This window comes from Python bivittatus, unplaced genomic scaffold (genome assembly GCF_059951505.1).
Source record: "Python bivittatus isolate LINGU-HERP-01145 unplaced genomic scaffold, Pbiv_v1 ctg000850_np1212, whole genome shotgun sequence".
NCBI classification, from domain to species: Eukaryota; Metazoa; Chordata; class Lepidosauria; order Squamata; family Pythonidae; genus Python; species Python bivittatus.
This window is the reverse complement of record NW_028277112.1, coordinates 29,465,871-29,485,416: the sequence shown is the minus strand read 5'-3', so window position 1 is coordinate 29,485,416 and position 19,546 is coordinate 29,465,871. Positions and strand designations below refer to the sequence as shown.

At 40.4% G+C, this 19,546-nt stretch overlaps 1 protein-coding gene across 1 annotated transcript in view; it reads right to left on the bottom strand.

Annotated features, from left to right (window-relative positions):
- SPTLC1 (serine palmitoyltransferase long chain base subunit 1) overlaps positions 1-14,170 on the bottom strand; it is a 49,263-nt gene extending 35,093 nt beyond the window's left edge. Inside the window, exons 1-3 of the mRNA XM_088129797.1 lie at positions 14,032-14,170; positions 9,950-10,057; positions 8,006-8,100 (exon numbers count right to left, since the gene is read on the bottom strand). Of these exons, the coding sequence (XP_087985923.1) occupies positions 8,006-8,100; positions 9,950-10,057; positions 14,032-14,094 (266 nt within the window). The 5' untranslated portion in view covers positions 14,095-14,170. The remainder of the gene's footprint in view (positions 1-8,005; positions 8,101-9,949; positions 10,058-14,031) is intronic.
- Between the last annotated feature and the right edge of the window lie 5,376 nt (positions 14,171-19,546).

The following is a 19,546-nucleotide window of genomic DNA, read 5'->3' as shown; positions in this document are numbered from 1 at the left end:
GGGTGGGATTTATCAGTCAACCCACATCTCTTGATCATGGGTTCTGGGATTTATTTATTTTTTTTAATGAATAGTCCTACGGCCTGAAAAAGTTTGAAAACCACTGTTTTAATGGTCCCTCAGGTATGTGAGGCAAAGGGAGTGGGAGATCAGAGAGAGAGAGAGAGAGAGAGAAATACAGTCTGCAGACCCCATATTATGGAACAGCTTTTTTTGGGAAATTAGGCTGATGGCCTCATTATTAGCATTCCAGAACTTATTAAAAACAAATATGCTCCAAAGGGCCTTTGAGAAGTGAATGACCACCACTGAGCATATTCCAGTTATAGATTTGTGTGTTATCTTGATTTTAGTTTAACTATGTTTTCTATTTTTCTGATGTAAATGGCTAGGATTCATTTTTCAGTTTGGCAGGATAAAAATGTAAATAAACAGAATTGTTCAATACCATTCAATGGCAGCCTTTGTTTTAAATGGCAGCAATGTCAACATACTACAACTAGAAGTCATTACTTTATAAGACTGGTAGTCTCAATATTTTATGCGAAAGAACTGATCATACACCTTGTGATTAATTCTTGTGAGTACAACTAAAAGCTTCCAAGTACTGCAATCATCAGAACACCCGTCCCCCATATCCTGAAGATGTGCACATGCTTTTTAGGTTGAGGGCCACATATTACCTTGAATATTGTAATAAAGTAAGGCCAGAAGTGAAGAAATGGATGATTAGGAATAAAATAAATTGTGATATATTTTACATTTAATCTATCTAAACTAATGTAAAATAAATAATTATTCACAGGACAAATTTAACATTTGTCCTCTTCAATCACATTAAAAAGCATATGGCAACTGTTCGGGAGCTCTGGGTGGACACAGAGTTTTATGTTACCTATCTTCACACTTGGCTGATGAACACTAGCATATGAAAAGAGCTGTGCAACATAAATCACAACCCAAGGTCCTTAACGTTAAAAACTTGTGTTTACAGTACTGTAACTTCTCCTAGAACATAAACCACAATTTTACTAGCACAGGACTCAATCTGATCTCTTCTTTTAAATATAGGTAATTTTTGATGCAATAACTGCAAAGAACAGCACACCAAAAAGTACCAATCGAGGTGAATATGTGTAGCTCAGGCTTGAACTGTGGAGTCCTTGGGGTTCTACATACTGGATCCATACTTTAGGTTGTATGTGAGGAAGTGCCATAGCTTCTAGGCGTTGCATTACAATCTCTGCTATGATATGGTATATAGATGACACATTTGTTATAATAAAAAAGAAACAACTAGAGAAGACACATGAAACTATTAACAACATCTTCAAAGGAATAAAATTCACCAGAGAGGAAGAAAAACAACAACACACTACCCTTCCTGGATATCCTCATCAGCAGAGGAAAGAACAGGAAATTAGAAACTCAAGTTTATCGGAAGACAACCCACACCAATCAAGTACTCCATTACCAAAGTAACAACCCAACCTCCCACAAGAGGAGCTGTATAAGAACATTATTCAAGCGAGTTCAAACACATTGCAGCAACCCAGAACAGCAGAAAAAGGAAAAAGACCACCTATACAACATCTTCCAACAAAATGAATATCCACGTAATTTTATCAAAAAGTGCCTGACCACTCAACCTACTACAACTCAACTTACACAAGCTATGAAAAGGATCACACTGCCATACATCAGAAACATCTCAGAACCCCCCAACAGACTATTACAACCATATGGCATCTCTGTAGCACACAAACCAACAAAATCACTCCAAAATGTCGTAAGTAAATGAAAAGACCCAGCAGCCCAAGAAGAAAAAACAGGAGTCATCTACAACATACAGTGTAAGGACTGTAACAAACACTACGTAGGACAGACGTAGGACAGGACTACATAGGACAGACAGAAGACTAGCAGAGCGCATCCACGAGCACCAACTAGCAGTCAGAATACGTGATGAAAACTCCTTAATCTCACAACAAATGGACAGACTTAACCATAGTTGTTACTGGGAAACTATCAGCATTTTAGATCAAGCTAAATCCAAATATGCAAGAGAATTCTTGGAACCCTGGTATTCAGACAAGGCAGCAATTAACAGACACATAGAGATAAACAGCATCTACATACTATTCATACTATTCAAAAGAGACAAAAGACCGGAAGATGGCCTCACCAGCAATCAATCACCACCAATCACCACCCAGATAAGCAAAGGTTACCACAAGGCACACAATCAAGCAGTAAACATATGCTAATCACAGAACTACCAGAGGAGCAAAACAAAACCCCCACCGCCACCAGCACTGGCAAGGCAGGCCACAGAACATAAATAGAGAGCAAACCCCATCCCATTTTAACACTGAAGATGTTACCTAGCCGGGTAATGAAACATATGCAAGAAAAGAACCAAGCGCAGAGAACTCCAACGGCTCCACACCAAAAAGTTCTTCTAAATCAAATTACTTACACAGCCAAGTTTCAAGCCACTCATCAACTGCTACTAAAAGGCTTACTTTGTCTAAACCAGGATATTTTATTATTTATAACAGTTAACTGTTATCCATTTACATAATTTACTCCAGATAGGTTCAGGGCAAGGTTCTCAATATTCCCAACAAGCGTTCTAGAAGTTGCATTCCCAACACATCTTAAAGGCAAAAAAAAATTGCCTTATCACCTCTTAAATTCAGATAATTCAGTAACATTCTAACACGAAGGGAAGAGAAAAAAAACAAACAAAAAACTATCTTTTGCTCCAAACTACACAACAATTTATAAATTGGTGGCCTTGAGATTCTCCTATGCCACCCCCATCCGCAGGGAGGCAAGACCCATTTGATGACTGATGAACCCAATGGGATTCCAGAGGGAGCTGGGGGTTATACCCAAGGATATGCTGCACAGTCCAGCTGAGGCCCTGGCTGCCACCTGGAATAGGAAGGTGGCCAAGGCCTTGGACAAGATTGTGCCTGTGCAACCTCCCTTGACCCATCGAGCCCTATGCTCCCCGTAGTTTGCGGAGGAGTTGAGGGTTCTGAAAAGGATTAAGAGACGTTTAGAGTGCCGCTGGAGGAAAACACGGACCAAACCCAACCGAACACAGGCTAGAGCTGCTATTAAGGCCTACCTTATGGCGGTAAGAGTGGTGAAACATCAACATTTCTCCGCTCTTATTGCATCCACAGAATGCCGCCCAGCAGCCCTGTTTAAGATCACTCAATCTCTTTTGGGAAAGGCGAGCCCAGTTACCCACCTACAGGGCTGTGTGGAGGAGTTTTCTGGGCATCTGGCAGAAAATCACTCGGATACGTTCCCAGTTGGATGCCAAGTGTGGGGCATGGCCTGTGGAGATGCCGGGGGTACATACTTACCCTGTTATCTGGGAACAGTTTGACCCTGTTGGACCTGAGGAAGTGGACAGGGTCCTCCGGGCTGTAAATGCCACCACCTGTCAATTAGATCCATGCCCTTCCTGGCTGGCTAAGCCAGCTCGGGAGGTGACATGTGGGTGGGTCCAGGTGATGGTGAATTCATCCTTGAGAGAGGGAGTGTTTCCAGCGGCCTTTAAAGAGGCACTGGTGCACCCCCTCCTCAAGAAACCATCACTGGATCCCACTGTACTGGACAATTTTCATCCCGTCTCCCACCTTCCCTTTTTAGGAAAGGTGGTTGAGAAGGTGGTGGCATTGCAGCTTCAGAGGATCCTGGATGAAACACATTATCTGGACCCTTTTTAGCTGGATTTCAAGCCTGGATTTGGGACAGAAACAGCATTGGTTGCTCTCTTGGATGATCTCTGGCGGGAGCAGGATGGGAGTAGTGCATCCATCCTTGCTCTTCTTGACCTCTCAGCGGCTTTTGATACCATCGACCATGGTATCCTTTTGGGTTGGCTTGGGGATTTGGGGGTGGGTGACACAGTTTTGTGCTGGTTCACCTCCTTCCTCCAAGGACGGTCCCAATCGATGTTAATAGGGAGCAAGAGGTCCAGCTCGTGGCCTCTCCTTTGTGGGGTGCTGCAGGGTTCAGTACTTTTCCTGCTCCTTTTTCACATCTACATGAAACCACTGGGTGAGATCATCTGCCACCATGGGATGAAGTATTATCAATATGCAGATGATACCCAGTTACATATCTCCATCCCAGGTGATTTGAGCGATGCTGTGGCTACCCTTTCGCGGTGCCTGGAGGCTGTGGGGGTCTGGATGCGGAACAACAGGCTTCAGCTGAACCCTGGTAAGATGGAATGGCTGTGGGTTGGGGGCTCCTCTGTATCTGGAAGTTTACCATCTTTGGTTCTGGATGCGGTCACACTAACCTAGACAGACCCAGTGCGTAACCTGGGGGTCCTCCTGGACTCAAGACTCCTGCTTGAAGAGCAGGTGGCAGTCGTGGCCAGGAGGGCCTTTGCTCAACTACGTGTTATGTACCAGTTACGCCCTTTTCTGGATTGGGAATCCCTCCAGTCAGTCACTCAGGCCCTAGTCATCTCCCGTATAGACTATTGCAATGCACTCTACCTGGGGCTACCCTTGAAAAGTATCCAGAAGCTTCAGCTGGTTCAAAACATAGCTGTGTGGGCAATTTTAAGCGCCCCAAGGATGGCACATGTTACACCTTTGCTACGTGAGCTGCATTGGGTCCCAGTTTGCTTCCAGGTCCAATTCAAGATGTTGGTTATCACCTTTAAAGCCCTACATGGCATGGGACCAGGTTACCTGAGGGACCATCTCACCCCCATTATATCTACCCATCCCACCCGGTCAGGCAGGGAGGGTATGCTGCGGACCCCATTGATGAAAGAATGTCGACTGGCGGGGTCCAGAAAGAGAGCCTTCTCTGCCGTGGCCCCCGCCTATGGCATACCCTCCCCACAAAGGTGAGGCAGGCTCCAACTCTCTTGTCCTTCCAGAAAGCAGTTAAGACCTGGCTCTGCCAACTGGCATGGGGCTAAAAAAGGGCAACCAACCCTGGGGGTGGCTAGCACCTTGAAGATGCTCCCATATGTTAACATCTTACTGATGACCAACATCTTGGAAGATATTATTTGTGTATGTGTTTGGTTTTTATTCTATTTTTATTGTATTTTATATTGTTTTTATTGTATTTTAATATTTATTGCTGTTTTATTGTGAACCGCCCAGAGTCACTTTTTGTGAGATGGGCGGCATCTAAATTTGAAATATATATATGCCCGCAACACTTATATATTATTTTCTCATCTGAAACTCATTGGCCTTTCCTCATCAAAAAATTGGCACCAATCGCAACTTTTTCAGTATGCTTTCCAGCACTGTAATATCCTACATGGAGTGTTCCAACTGTGGTTACACCATAAACAGAGAACAAAACTGCTTGTCCATTTGTAACCTTACCTAACGCTCCTTACTTTTCTTTTGCTGTCATTACTTAGCAAGTTATGACTATACACTACCAGCTATCATAACCTTAAAATTTGACTTGTCATCATTGTCATTTCAGATCTCTATATTGTGTATGGACTGAGAATTCTTTATTCCAACATGCATCATTTCAGAATTTCAAGGAATGTCTTTTATTATTTTATTGCTTAATTAATGTATTTGATAATATATTTTGAAGTTTTTCAAAGCCTACATATCACTGTCATGAGTTTAGTATAATTCCTAAAGTTACAATAGTCTAAGGTATTTATAAGTAAGCCAGTGGTTATTGGTAAGTTTAATATATACGGTAATTTTTAATTTTTTAGTTTGTTTGGCATTTTTATTATTTTCTTTTTTGGTTTCTATTATTTTTTCTTTAAGTTTGAAGATCATTTCATTTAACTATGGGGGTTTTTTCAGTATATTTAGGTGTTTTGTCAGTATCTTGTATTTTGAAATACAAAAATATAGTAATAATTCTTAAGCTTGGTCTGTTTCACTAATCAAGTCATTCATGAAAGTTTACGTACACCAATCTCATTAAAGATGTTTAGAAGATCACATTACTTGCATTCCTGTGTCATGGAATATAGATATTCTCTAACTATTTATAACAATGTAAAAGACTATGTTTGAACATTAAAGCTAATTCAGCATAGCCATTTATTAAGGTACCTCATATAAGCAGTGAATTCCTCAAAATAACATAATTTTGTTATGTTGCTATTTATTCAGTTTATTTGAGATAATTTATACACTGCTTTAAAGAATGTAACATTTCTCTTTGTTAAACCATGGTGCAATCCCACATTACAAGGTACTTATTCTGCTAAACTAAGCCAAGCCTCATACTCAGAAAGAAAATGTCTCATGATTTATTAATATGTATAATTGTATGCATCATGCTGATGTATTCCATGCATAACCTTTACCACATAATATGGCATTCTCAAAAAGGCTTTGGCATTTATTTTAAGCAGCAACCAAACATCCATGAATTGCTTAGAACTTTTCCTGACATTAACTGTAAAAGAGCAACATAAGGAAATATAAATATAATATAGTGCTTTATATAAAGAATATAAATAGACAAATGTTATTTAGAATGCAAAGAGTGCTTAGAGGTATACTGAAATTCCTCTGTGACTTTTTAAACTTATGGCACAGTAAACAAGCATTCTCAAAATTTAATGTTTAAGGCTAAAATCCTTCATATGCTTAGTTATGACGAAGCTCCATTAACCTCAACTGCATTAAGTTCTGAGTTGACATGCATAACATCTAGCATTTTTTTCAGAAACTAGTTCAAATTTAAGTGTGCATATGTAAAATTAATAGAGAAAAAGGGGAGGAATGAAATATTTGAGAACTATGGTAGAGAGCTAATTAGTTTAAGAAAAGAGCAGTAGTTAAAATCCCCCTTTGTTATAGAAACTGTCCTTTTTAATGTTACTATAAATAGGTTTTCCATTTTCCACATTTATTAGAAAAACAGGAAGCTACCAAAGTCAGACTGTTGTTCCATCTAGCCCAATGCAGCTTACATTGACTGGCAGCATCTTGCCAGGATTGCAGGCAGTTTTTCTAGCTAAATTTTGAATCTGAGATTTCCTGCAGGCAAAGTACAGGCTTTGCCACCAAACCAAAAAGGAACTGTTAAAATAAGTATGGACTAGAAAATACCAAACGTTCATGAGTATCTATAATTACCTGTCTTAGTATTCTGAGATTTAATACCATTTGAATGGATTGTGCTTGTTGACTATTACTGAAAAAATTAAAAAAATAAATAAATCTGGGATTACTAATGCTAATAATGCTTGAGTAAATTAACAACAGAAACATGTAAAATGTTCTGTGCATTGACTGCCCAGAACAGCTGTTTCCAGGTGACCAAAACAGGAATGTTTTGCTTGGAAACAGGTCTGAAATACTTGCATTCTAGGCAGAAGTATTTCAGAGGGTTGGTATCCAACTGGCCCACCTGCCACTTCCTGATCTTCCTTACAGGGACATAGCAGCAAGGAAGATTGAAAGGGGAGGAGGCAGCTGTGCCAATTGAATATACCATGCTTGAAGTGTGGCATAACCAATTGGAGAGATTGGTGAGGCATACCAGTGTGGCCTTATAGCCCTGTGGATCCCTCCAAACTGCTTTTTAGCCAGCAAAAAATGGAATAAGCAAAAAGTGCTTGGTTCTGGTTCAACCAAACCACAGCCTGCCAATAACAGTTTAGCTGAACTTCTGAGACAGTCTGTTCATTTCAAGTTAAAAGGAAACACATTTTTCATTTCACGAGCACCTCTAAGGATCAGGCCTGCATATTTTATCTGTTAAGCAGAGTGATGGAAATGAAGTAACTTACTGTGTCTACTTGAAATATTTCAAAACTCAATTCTATATTAGAATTTAAATCTGTGCTGAAACCCAGTTCTCAGAATTTGCAAGATAACAATCCATAATTATCCTAGAAAGTAATCAAGGTCACAATCCTAAACACATTTGTTAGGAGCGTATACTTTTGAATGCAGTCATACTTCATCTAAACATGCAAAAGACTGGGCTGTAAATCTAATATGAAATTTACCCTGAAACGGTATTGTAGTTCAGTGCTGGATGGTCTTTTGGTACAGGAGGAACAAGAGGTTCTGGCTGCCATTCTTCAATCAACTCTTCCTTTTCCTGTAGCAAATGGAAACAGAAATACTGAGTGATGTATTTATTCAATAGATATATATCCTGCCTTTCCTCCCAGAGCTCAAGATGGCATATACAGCAATCCCTCCTCCAATTTTCCTTTGTAACAACAATCTTGTGAGGGAGATTTGCCTCAGAGAAAATGACTAGTCCAAGGTCACTCCCTGAGCATCCACGGCTGAGAGTGGACCTGAACCTGGGTTTCCCTTGTCCTAGCCCACCTTAACCCTAATTTACTATGAAAGGAATGAAAAATTGAGTCTAAGCAGATGGCAAAATGTATACACGATTTGATAAAAAGAAATACAGTAAAAGCAAGAGATTAAGCTAACCAGATTATCATCTTCATTTAAAATCTACTAAAGGTAGTTTTATACCATTCCCCTAAATCAAGTTCTCCTTTTCATAATTCATAGTTTTCCTAAGAATATTAGGAATACTAATCAGTTGTTGTATCAGTTACAATACGTCTTTTGCACTACAGCTTTTATACAATTTTAGTACACATTTGTAAGTTGTTGATTAACCAGCCAGTATGTTTTTGTATTGAACTACATTTCTTTTACAACAGTCTTTGATCAGCATAAGAAACAGCATAGAAACTATAAAATAGCAACTGTAACATTAAAACCCAACTATGCTTAGAAAGTGTAAAATCAATAATTATAAAGTAAAATATAATTTTTACTTTATAAAGTAGGAGATAATTTTCTATTAGGTGCTGAGATACTAGCCACTGGTCAATGACAGACATGCATCTGTTTCTTATATCCCCAGGGCTTCCTACAGCAACTGCACTATATGTCCCTTTCTTTGGAGTTACTTATACTGTATCCGGGTAGTCTGCCAGGATGAGAAGTCCTTTGGAAGATGTGCTGGCCAGTTGCTGTTCTTGTGGTCCAGCAAAGTGCCAAAGACAGTGCTGGGCAGGTACTGCTTTTATGACAGCAGAACTAACAATGGAATGGACATGCCTCCTTGTTCCATGTTGTTGCTGGAATTCAGTAAAGGGAGCTTCTGCTACCTGCAACTCCAACAGACATGCCCCCCCCCCCCGGGATTACATTTACAACTGTAGCTCTTGAAATTATGAGAGTGAAACACTACCCCCTTCTTTTAGAATTGCTGTATCAGATCCTATAATAATGGAGATGATGATGTGGAGTAGGTGGGCTCAGAGATAACTCTACTTCTTAAGATGGCTGGCAGTGAGGGGAAAGTTCAACAACGCCCACTTCTCTGGCAACATCCTCTTGGTTAGAGTTGATGAGCTAAACTGACAGCATCCTCCTTGGACTAGATGGGGTTGCAACCTTAATGTGTGGTTTGTTTAGAACATTATCAGCTGTGCTGTTGAATCATTCTGGTATGGCCTGGAGGGGTTAGTATGTTTTTGCAAAACAGAATATTTGTTTAAACAATGGGATTAAAAACAAAGAAAGGACATGAACCGGATGCAATTTGACAACCAGATGCAATTTGACTGGCGAGATTCAAAGGGAAAAGATGTTTCAGAGCATGTTTGGGCACGCATGTAGCACCTGTTGGCAACTCCTTAAACCAAGCATAGCTTTACCTGCAGAATAGCAGCTACACAGGGCAACATAATGCAACAAGACATATAATCTTTGAAGGAGTTGCCAAAGCTACTACTTTCATGCTTCAAAGCACCCCTATTTGAGAAACATACAGCTATGAAAACAACAATGCTTAATTCTGTTTTCTGTTATAGCAAATATATATATATAGGGAGAGAGAGAGTGTGTGTGTGTGTGTGTGTGAGAGAGAGAGAGAGCGAGAGCGAGAGAGAGAGAGAGAGTTTTAGAAATCAGACCTTAGGTGTAAGATCAGATCGCTCTTGAAGCTTGTAAGTTTTAGAGAAAAGCAGCCTGATTATCCATAGGATCAGAATACCTTCTAAAATAAGATGGTAAGTTGGAGCCTAGAAATTAAACAACAACAAAAAAAAGGAAAAATTATTAATGAACAACCTAAGTTATTTCAAAAAGTCCACATTACAAACACAATACATAAATAAACAAATAAATAAATAAATACAATTTCTGTAATGATTAAGCTCTATTTGAAACACAATTGTTATGATTGTGCAAAAATGATTTTTGGAGACTGAATACGATCTGATAAAAATTTCATAAGAGGCACTAAAAAGAGATTGCATATATTTTTATGCATGCTGTACTGTGATACAGAAATTTCTATGGCTTTGAAACTGCAAACTAAACTGCCCACAGTTGGAACTCTAATTTGAGGCTGACAAAACTAATATGAAATAAAATGCTAAGCAACACAATTAGAATTCATGACCCTGACATATTTTATTCCAGGCCTCTGCCAAGTCTTCAGTACCCAGTGCCTGTTTTAGGTTAGAAAACAATTTTATGTTTGTGAATGAATGCTACTGTGTGCACACAGTAGTATCTTTTTTGATCTCTGTCCTCTCATGCGATGCTTTCCAGAATCACAATGGAGAAATGTATACATTTCAAATGTATCAAGTAACTCATGCAAGACTGTGCTGACCAGCATTAAGTGAATTCATACTATACTTATTTTGTGGGACTAAACAGATTAAGGGCACATCTCCAGTCCTAAAGCGTAGACCAAAAAGTCAAGTTTCTTATTTCACCAACAATACCTGTACAAGTTTTGTGGAACATTAAGTTTATAGCTACAAATCGTATGATCATGTTTCTGGAATAGTTTTACACTGAAAACAAAAGACACCCCATCCTGACAATCAACCTGTTTTGACTTCCAGGTCTACAGTGGGGCAAAAAAGTATTTAGTCAGCCACCAATTGTGCAAGTTCTCCCACTTAAAAAGATGAGAGCGGCCTGTAATTTTCATCATAGGTATACCTCAACTATGAGAGACAAAATGGGGGGGGAAATCCAGAAAATCACATTGTCTGATTTTTAAAGAATTTATTTGCAAATCATGGTGGAAAATAAGTATTTGGTCACCTACAAACAAGCAAGATGTTTGGGTCTCACAGACCTGTAACTACTTTTTAAGAGGCTCCTCTGTCCTCCACTCGTTACCTGTAGTAATGGCATCTGTTTGACCTTGTTATCAGTATAAAAGACACCTGTCCACAACCTCAAACAGTCACACTCCAAACTCCACTATGGCCAAGACCAAAGAGCTGTTGAAGGACACCAGAAACAAAATTGTAGACCTGCACCTGGCTGGGAAGACTGAATCTGCAATAGGCAAGCAGCTTGGTGTGAAGAATTCAACTGTGGGAGCAAGAATTAGAAAATGGAAGACATACAAGACCACTGATAATCTCCCTTGATCTGGGGCTCCATGCAAGATCTCACCCTGTGGGGTCAAAATGATCACAAGAACGGTGAGCAAAAATCCCAGAACCACACGGGGGGACCTAGTGAATGCCCTGCAGAGAGCTGGGACCAAAGTAACAAAGGCTACCATCAGTAACACACTATGCCACCAGGGACTCAAATCCTGCAGTGCCAGACGTGTCCCCCTGCTTAAGCCAGTACAAATTTGGGCCCGTCTGAAGTTTGCTAGAGAGCATTTGGATGATCCAGAAGAGGCTTGGGAGAATGCCATATGGTCAGATGAAACCAAAGTAGAACGTTTTGGTCTAAACTCAACTGGTTGTGTTTGGAGGAGAGAGAATGCTGAGTTGCATCCAAAGAATACCATACCTACTGTGAAGCATGGGGGTGGAAACATCATGCTTTGGGGCTGTTTTTCTGCAAAGGGACCAGGACGACTGATCCATGTAAAGGAAAGAATGAATGGGGCCGTGTATCGTGAGATTTTGAGTGAACACCTCCTTCCATCAGCAAGGGCATTGAAGATGAAACGTGGCTGGGTCTTTCAGCATGACAGTGATCCCAAACACACCGCCCGGGCAACGAAGGAGTGGCTTCGTAAGAAGCATTTCAAGGTCCTGGAGTGGCCTAGCCAGTCTCCAGATCTCAACCCCATGGAAAACCTTTGGAGGGAGTTGAAAGTCCGTGTTGCCCAGCAACAGCCCCAAAACATCACTGCTCTAGAGGAGATCTGCATGGAGGAATGGGCCAAAATACCAGCAACAGTGTGTGAAAACCTTGTGAAGTCTTACAGAAAACGTTTGACCTGTGTCATTGCCAACAAAGGATATATAAGAAAGTATTGAGATGAACTTTTGATATTGACCAAATACTTATTTTCCACCATGATTTGCAAATAAATTCTTTAAAAATCAGACAATGTGATTTTCTGGATTTTTTTCCCCATTTTGTCTCTCATAGTTGAGGTATACCTATGATGAAAATTACAGGCCTCTCTCATCTTTTTAAGTGGGAGAACTTGCACAATTGGTGGCTGACTAAATACTTTTTTGCCCCACTGTATATGGACCAGCGCTGTATGTATGTATGTATGTATGTATGTATGTATGTATGTATGTATTGAGTTTTCAAGGCAAGGTGTTTCAAAACTAGTCACTGCAGAGTCGGTAACGACTGCAGATTAAAAAAAATGTACTATGATTTATGTTTTTGTGTATGTGTGTGTGTGTTTGTGTGCATGTGTTAATTTATTTTCTATCTTTCCTCCAAGAACTGAAGGAAGGATACATAGCAGTCTCCCCTCCATTTTTTCTCCAAAATAACACCCCTGCGAGGTAGATGGGGCCTAGAGTGAATGACTCATCCAAAAACATCTAGGGAGCTTCAGTGGTTAAGAATGATATAAACCTAGGTTTCTGTGGTTCCAGTAAAATATGTTGACTATTATATCACAATCCATCCTGTAGAATTATACTGTTAGCAGTTTAAGGCAAGTTTGTGTTCTTGTCATCTGCAGTAACCCATGACTGTTGGTTTCTTCTGGTATAAGCTTCTAAATTCTACTTTTAAATGAACTTTCAACATTAGGACATGGATCAGTCAGATTTAATACAGTCTACAAACTTTAAAATTCAGAGTGTTAAATCAGCGTCACAAACAAATATGTATTTAAGCATCCCTTTCTTTGATTAAGTGGAATGCAGAGGCTGAAACTTTCTAGGAAGCATCCTTATCATTACAATCTGAATTACTATTTGGCATTTTTTTATGCTAAGAGATATTTAATAACACATTCATTAAAAAAATCAGAAATAAAGATTTAAATTCTGTGCAAAATTGAACAAGAATTTTCAAAATAATATTAAGTCAATACTTCTTACAACTATTGTGGTATTTCAGTAAGAATGGATGTGGGAAGATACCCAGAATTCATTTATTCTACATAACCACATAGTTAATAATTCTTGAGCCACACCTACAAAAACAAACAAACAAACAAACAAAAACCCTTGCCTGATCTAAAGCCAAGCTGACCAAGATGCTTTTGGAATGGACAGATATCCGTAGAATGTCTTTAAAATTGGGCAAACGGTGGGCAAGAGTCTCTTCCTTCAGGGTAAAAAATAAAAACATAAAAGAAATGGAGGGGGGGAAGGGGGCGATGTTGGAGGGGCAGAAGAGAAAACGCAGAATTTCTAAACCTTTTCAAAATCTAATCCCAGAAACAGGCAACACCGAATACCAAATTAATCCTCCTGTTCGCTTCAATTGTTGAGGTCACATAAGTACAGTGAATACAGTACCTACAGTACATCCCCACGCCATACATAAGCCAATACGGCAGTTCCTTCGCCTCCCAGCCCAAGTCCCTTTTCTACTCCCGCCGCCCTTAACAGGACTTGACCATCTTCCCTTCCCTTCCCATGGGTCCCGAGCCTTTTTCAGCCACAGGCCTTATGGGGGAGGAAGGTGACAGGCAATTCCGCCTGAGGTCTCGGACTCCCCCACGACGCTTGTGGGGGTGGGCTGGAGGCGATGTTCCCAAACCCTCAGTAGAGCCCATCCAAGCTCAGCCGTCTTGGCCGCTCACCTCATAGAAGGCCTGGACCATCTCCACCAGCACCCACTGCTGCCCCATAGCCTCCGCCGCCATCGCCCTCGGCTCCTTCCGGGTACGAGGTGCAGGTACGTCACCCAGCGTGGACAGGAGGAGGGGGAGGAGCGCTGACGTAGAGCGCGCGAGAGCAGGCGGGGATGGTTGGAGCAGGTCTTGCCGGCCCTTTTTTTTTTTTTAGAAGCAGCGAGAGCGGAAGGAGGCGGGCGTTCTTGTTCCGCGCTTGCAGCTGCGCGTGGACGCTGCTGATTTTTACTTGGAACACGGTGGGTGTGGATGTCCATTGAGGTCTCCTTGGATCAAACACGGCTAGGTCGCGATTGTGAGGATTTGAAATATTCTAATCCGGTTTTTCTAGCAAGGGAGGAGCGATTTTTCAATCCACTGTCCCGGAAACAGAGCAACGAGGCTTAGTAATCTGTTCCCAGTGATAGGGTTGGTGATTTCTTACTCTGCTCTATTGGGATTTCCCAGCTTCTCCTCCCCAGACAACGCTTATTGAGTCAACAGCCCAGAGTCGTTGGGAGTCGGGCGGATACACATTTAATTACATACTAATGATAATAATTCAGTTTTGTAGGTGGCTTAGCAGTGTTCAGGCAGGCGTCTCCTAAGTATTGAAGCATTTGAAAAGTATCTCAGCCCTCGATAAAGTTCCTACTCTCCTGCAGAGAAGTTGAGATGCTTCCTAAGTTCCCTCCAAACAACTTAGAACATCTGGGCTATTTTTTTCTTTCTTTTAGTAAATAGGAAAAGGCACCTGTTCCTAGATGGGGGGGGCTCTGCTCAGGATCACTCATGCCCTAGTCACCTCCCAATTGGACTACTGTAATGCACTCTACATGGGGCCCCCCTTGAAAAGTATCCGGAAGCTTCCCCTGGTGCAAAATGCAGTGGTGTGGCAGTTATGTGTGTCTCTAGAACAGCACATGTTACACCTCTGCTCTACAAGCTGCATTGGTTGCCACTCTGCTTCTGGGTCCAATTCAAGGTGCTGGTTTTAACCTTTAAAGCCCTTCATGGCATGAGGCCAGGTGATTTGAGGGACCGCCTCTTCCCAATTATATCTGTCTGTCCCATCAGATCTGGCAGAAGAGGCATGCTACGGGTCCTGTCTGCTAGGGAGCTACACTTGGCAGGACCCAGGAGGCGGGCCTTCTCTGCTGTGGTGCCCACCTTATAGAACATCCTCCCCCCCTCAAGTGAGGGTGGCTCCATCCCTATTGATTTTCCAGAAGTCCCTCAAAAGCTGGTTATGCCATCAGGCCTGGGGGCCCCAGGGGACCGGTGAGGTAGTGCCATTGTTGTTAATATCTGCTGCTCTCTTAGCCTTTGTGTTTTTTTAATTTTTATTTTTTTAAAAATAATTGTTTTTATATGATCACTGTTTTATAGTTTTGTTGTATGCCGCCCAGTCACTTTTTCATGAGATGGGTGGCTACATAAATTTGATGAATGAATGAATGAAACACTGTTTTTAAAGGGTAGTCATGATTCTGCCTGTAATCCTGTACCTCCTTAGTAGGTATCTAAAAACTTTTGCGAGTAGGCATCATTAGACCTATATTATTTTCATTAATATAACCAAGACCATCTTAAATACAGATGACTTTCCCAGTGTTAGCAGGGGGCTAATAATTTTACTGATACAAGTTGTGACAGTTTATCTAAACAGCAATGATTAGATTTTCTCTTTTTACATGAAAACTGGATGTGGCCTGCTCACCAGTGTTTTGAAATAATGGCTTATCACTTGGTTCACCTGTGTGCCATTTCCTGAAAGGATCTTCATCTGGGATCAGAGCTAATAGCATGGTGAGGGTAAATTACAAGGGCAAACCTCATATACAAAACATTGCACAATTTATGAAATACTATCATTTCAGCCACTCATAATAACACCAGAAATGTGGGGGAGTAGGGGCTGAAATAATGAGGCATTTCAGCCCAGGGCAAAACAAGTGGTGAAACAGGACTGCAGTTTGTAGCTTCAGCACAGTCACGCCCTTCCCTGCCTGGCTTTATAAACAACAATTTAAAAAGAACTGGTTATCATTTAAAAGAATATCTTCAGAACGTTCACATTCTTCTGTTTAAAAGGAATAGTGCCAGAGCAGAAGAAAACTGATGCTGCTTTGGTCTGCTCTGAGGAAATATGGTCAATTTTGCCTGAATTGCATAGTGCAAGATGTAGATGTCCCTGCAGCAAAACTGATTTCTCCCCAAATAGCAAGAGTGATAGTGGAAAGGGTGGTGTAAAATGGATGGGATATAAATAACTAACATGGGTGAGGCTTTCCCCCGGTAAGGAGATCCTGTTCCTATTCATCAATGCAGCATCTCACTTATACAGAAACTATGTACAATATTGCAATTCTCAAACTGCAGTTTATCTGGGAAGATATGACACACACCTCACCTTCCCTCCAGCAATCATTGTTTTTGTCTGTGATGAGTATTAGGGATTGCACAGTGTAATTGGACTGTGCTTATGATATTGCTCTGTGTCAGTGTTTCTCAACCTCGGCAGCTTTCAGATGGGTGGACTCCAACTCCCAGAATTCCCCAGCCACCTGAAAGTTGCCGAGGTTGAGAAATACTGCTGTACATTATACAGCCTGCCCTCCCAAACAATTTGGCTTAGACAAGCATAAACAGAAAAAGCATTGGGTTGAGATTTGTTATTCTGCCTGGTGGGACTACATTCTGCCCTCAGTATTCCTGCTTTTCAATGGCTGGATTCCCAGTTGGTACACTTCCAAATTCCTTTTCTTTGGTTGCTTTTATTCTTACAGACGGTTAATGTTTCTATTTAATTACTTTTCAGATTTTGTATTTTCATTTGCAAAACTGAATCACAAAGCAAAAAGGGGAAAAAAATCTATTGAAAGAAGAAAATCTAAGCCAATTATGTGCCTGATAAATTGTATTCTTTCCCAAAACACGTGTACTGTGCAGCACAAACATATCATGGATGCTATCAGTGTGTGAAGATGACCCAACCGTTTTTGCTCTCATCTTCCTTCCTGTACAGGTAGTCATCGTTAAGAGGCCACAATCGGGACCCGCAACTTGATTGTTAAGTGAAGTGGTTGCTAAGTGAAACCATGACTGTGTTTATGATCTTACTTCAGTTTTCCTTTGCCTTACAGACCTGCAAAGGTTGTAAATGTGAGAATTTGTCACATCTTTACTTTTTCATCACCATTGTAACTGTGGACAGTCACTAAACGAGGCAGTTGCTAAATGAGGATGTGGAAGAGCAGGCTTTTGAGCAACAATTGCAGGCACCTGTGCTGCCTCCCTTCCCTCCTATCTGAGCTTTTTCTGCAGCATCAGCACAGCAGAGTTGCTTATAAAAGCTGCAACTTTGAAACAGGTGGGGAGGAGAGGTGCATGTTTTGGAAGAGCAACAACAACAAACAGAGAAAAGCAGCCAAATAAAAGAAGGTGTTTTTCGTTCACAGAGACTGAAGGGTCCTGAGGAAAAGAGGCAGAGTAAGGAGAAGTGCAAGAATAAAAGGACAACGTGGAAAGTTGCAAATACTCTACATGCTGGCCAGTAACAGAGAAGAAAAAAAGCAGAAGAAATTCTGGAGAGAAGAATTAAGGCAGAACAGTGTTTATAAGAAGGAAACATTGTTATAGCAAAGTTATATAATAGAGTATAGTATAGAGGAAATACTGTAATAGTAATAGAGTATAATAATTGTTATAGTAATTAGCATAGAAGTAGTATAGAGTAGTAGTGTAATAATAGTAGAATATAGTATATAGAAAGTTGTATAGTATCATTAGTAATAGAATATAAAATAGAGACAATAGAAAACACAAGTTTCATATTTCTTCTGTTCATATTATCTTCTATTGGTTTCATATTTCACTTTTGTATTTTGGATAGGTTCCCCCCCCCCCCCCAAATAAAGCATTTCCCCAACCCTTATAAAGAGGTATAAAAATCCAAGTGCCTAGGATCCATCCAATGCTTTTGGTGGATCTTTTGAGTATGAGTCAATCAAACTGGGTATTTTAAAAAAAGAGCCAGTGACAGAGGACTACCTCTGTAGGTACAATTTAACATCTGCCAAGAAAGAGATATTTGTAGATATTTCTTTCCATTTTTAAACACAAATGGTAATGTTAGTTGTCCCCCCCCCCCCCCAATGTGTGCTTTGAGGTTTGGCTCCTATTTTGCTCATTCTGTCAGATCATGAGTGTAAAGGAATTCTGAGAATTGGCTGTCAAACCTAGATAGACCATCGCATCTTTAGAACCTCAGCATCCCCTGTGATGATCATATAGACTGCTTCAAAATCCATTAGAGGCACATCCACGCAGCATTGTTTCCAATCTCAAGTCCCTTCAAACTGTTTTGAAGCTGGCTTTGTGACCATCTCCACCGCTGCAGACATCAGAATGCGGAGCATACTATGAATCAGTCAGAGCAAACCCTCCAGAGTTCTAATAAGAGAGTACCAAAAAAAAAAAAATAATAATTTAATCAGTGCCCAAACAGTGCAAATCCTCGAGCAACAAATATCCTTAACGTCTGCTTCCTGGAAAAATGGTTCCGTGAGTCTAAAGAAAATCAAACAGCAGCTCAATTTCAGATAAGTTTTAAAGAGGTATCTATAGGGTGATATATATTTGTCTGATCTTATGTACCCCTCCCCCAGCAGTTATTTTAAAGGGAGAGCTGTGAAATTGTCAGACTATGTTTTCCTTTTAAGGACCTGTGAACAGAATGCTGTGCCACCTGAGGCCTGGGGTGTACAGTAGGCTGAAGCAAATGTCCTGCTTAAGAAAACAGATTGCAGTTCTGCGAAGCATAAAGAAAGATGGAGTTTTCAGATACATGCAGTTGAGCTATAAATTAAAGTATGAATCAATGTATTTAGCTGCTAAATACAGACAGTGAAATACTGCAGACATCCTGTATGGAAGTACCAGTTAAAAACAACATTTAATTGAAAAATGGGCTAATCTAGCAGATTTTTTAAAATGTAGTTGAGTGTTGGACTTAACCTGGAAGATCTGAGGGAATGTATTAGTTCATGTTATCTCTTTTCTGGGTTTTGAGGGTGGAAAGTTGGCAGAAATGAAAATGATTGCAGATCAGCTTCAAACTGGTCAGTAAGGAATTGGAGAGTGGATATACTGTGGGAGTGCACAGTAGGGAAAAAAAAGTTATAAAAAAGGCTGCAAAAATAAATGATCTTGGTAAAAAGATTCTTTTCATTGCTGTTACTGTTTGTTTAGGGATCAGCACTGAAATCTTGGAATTTTCCTTTGATTGCTACAGGCATTTCTCATTTCTACCTCAGAAGGGATTATTTTTAAAGTTCTACTGAAACCAGAAGCCAGCCACATTTATATTTCTATGTCAGTAGTTGGGTTTGCAGACTCTGGGGTGTATTAAGGCCTAGTTCTGCCTTAGTACAGTTAATCAGTTTGTGTTTAATTTCCTGAGTCATAGTCAAGACAAATTGGT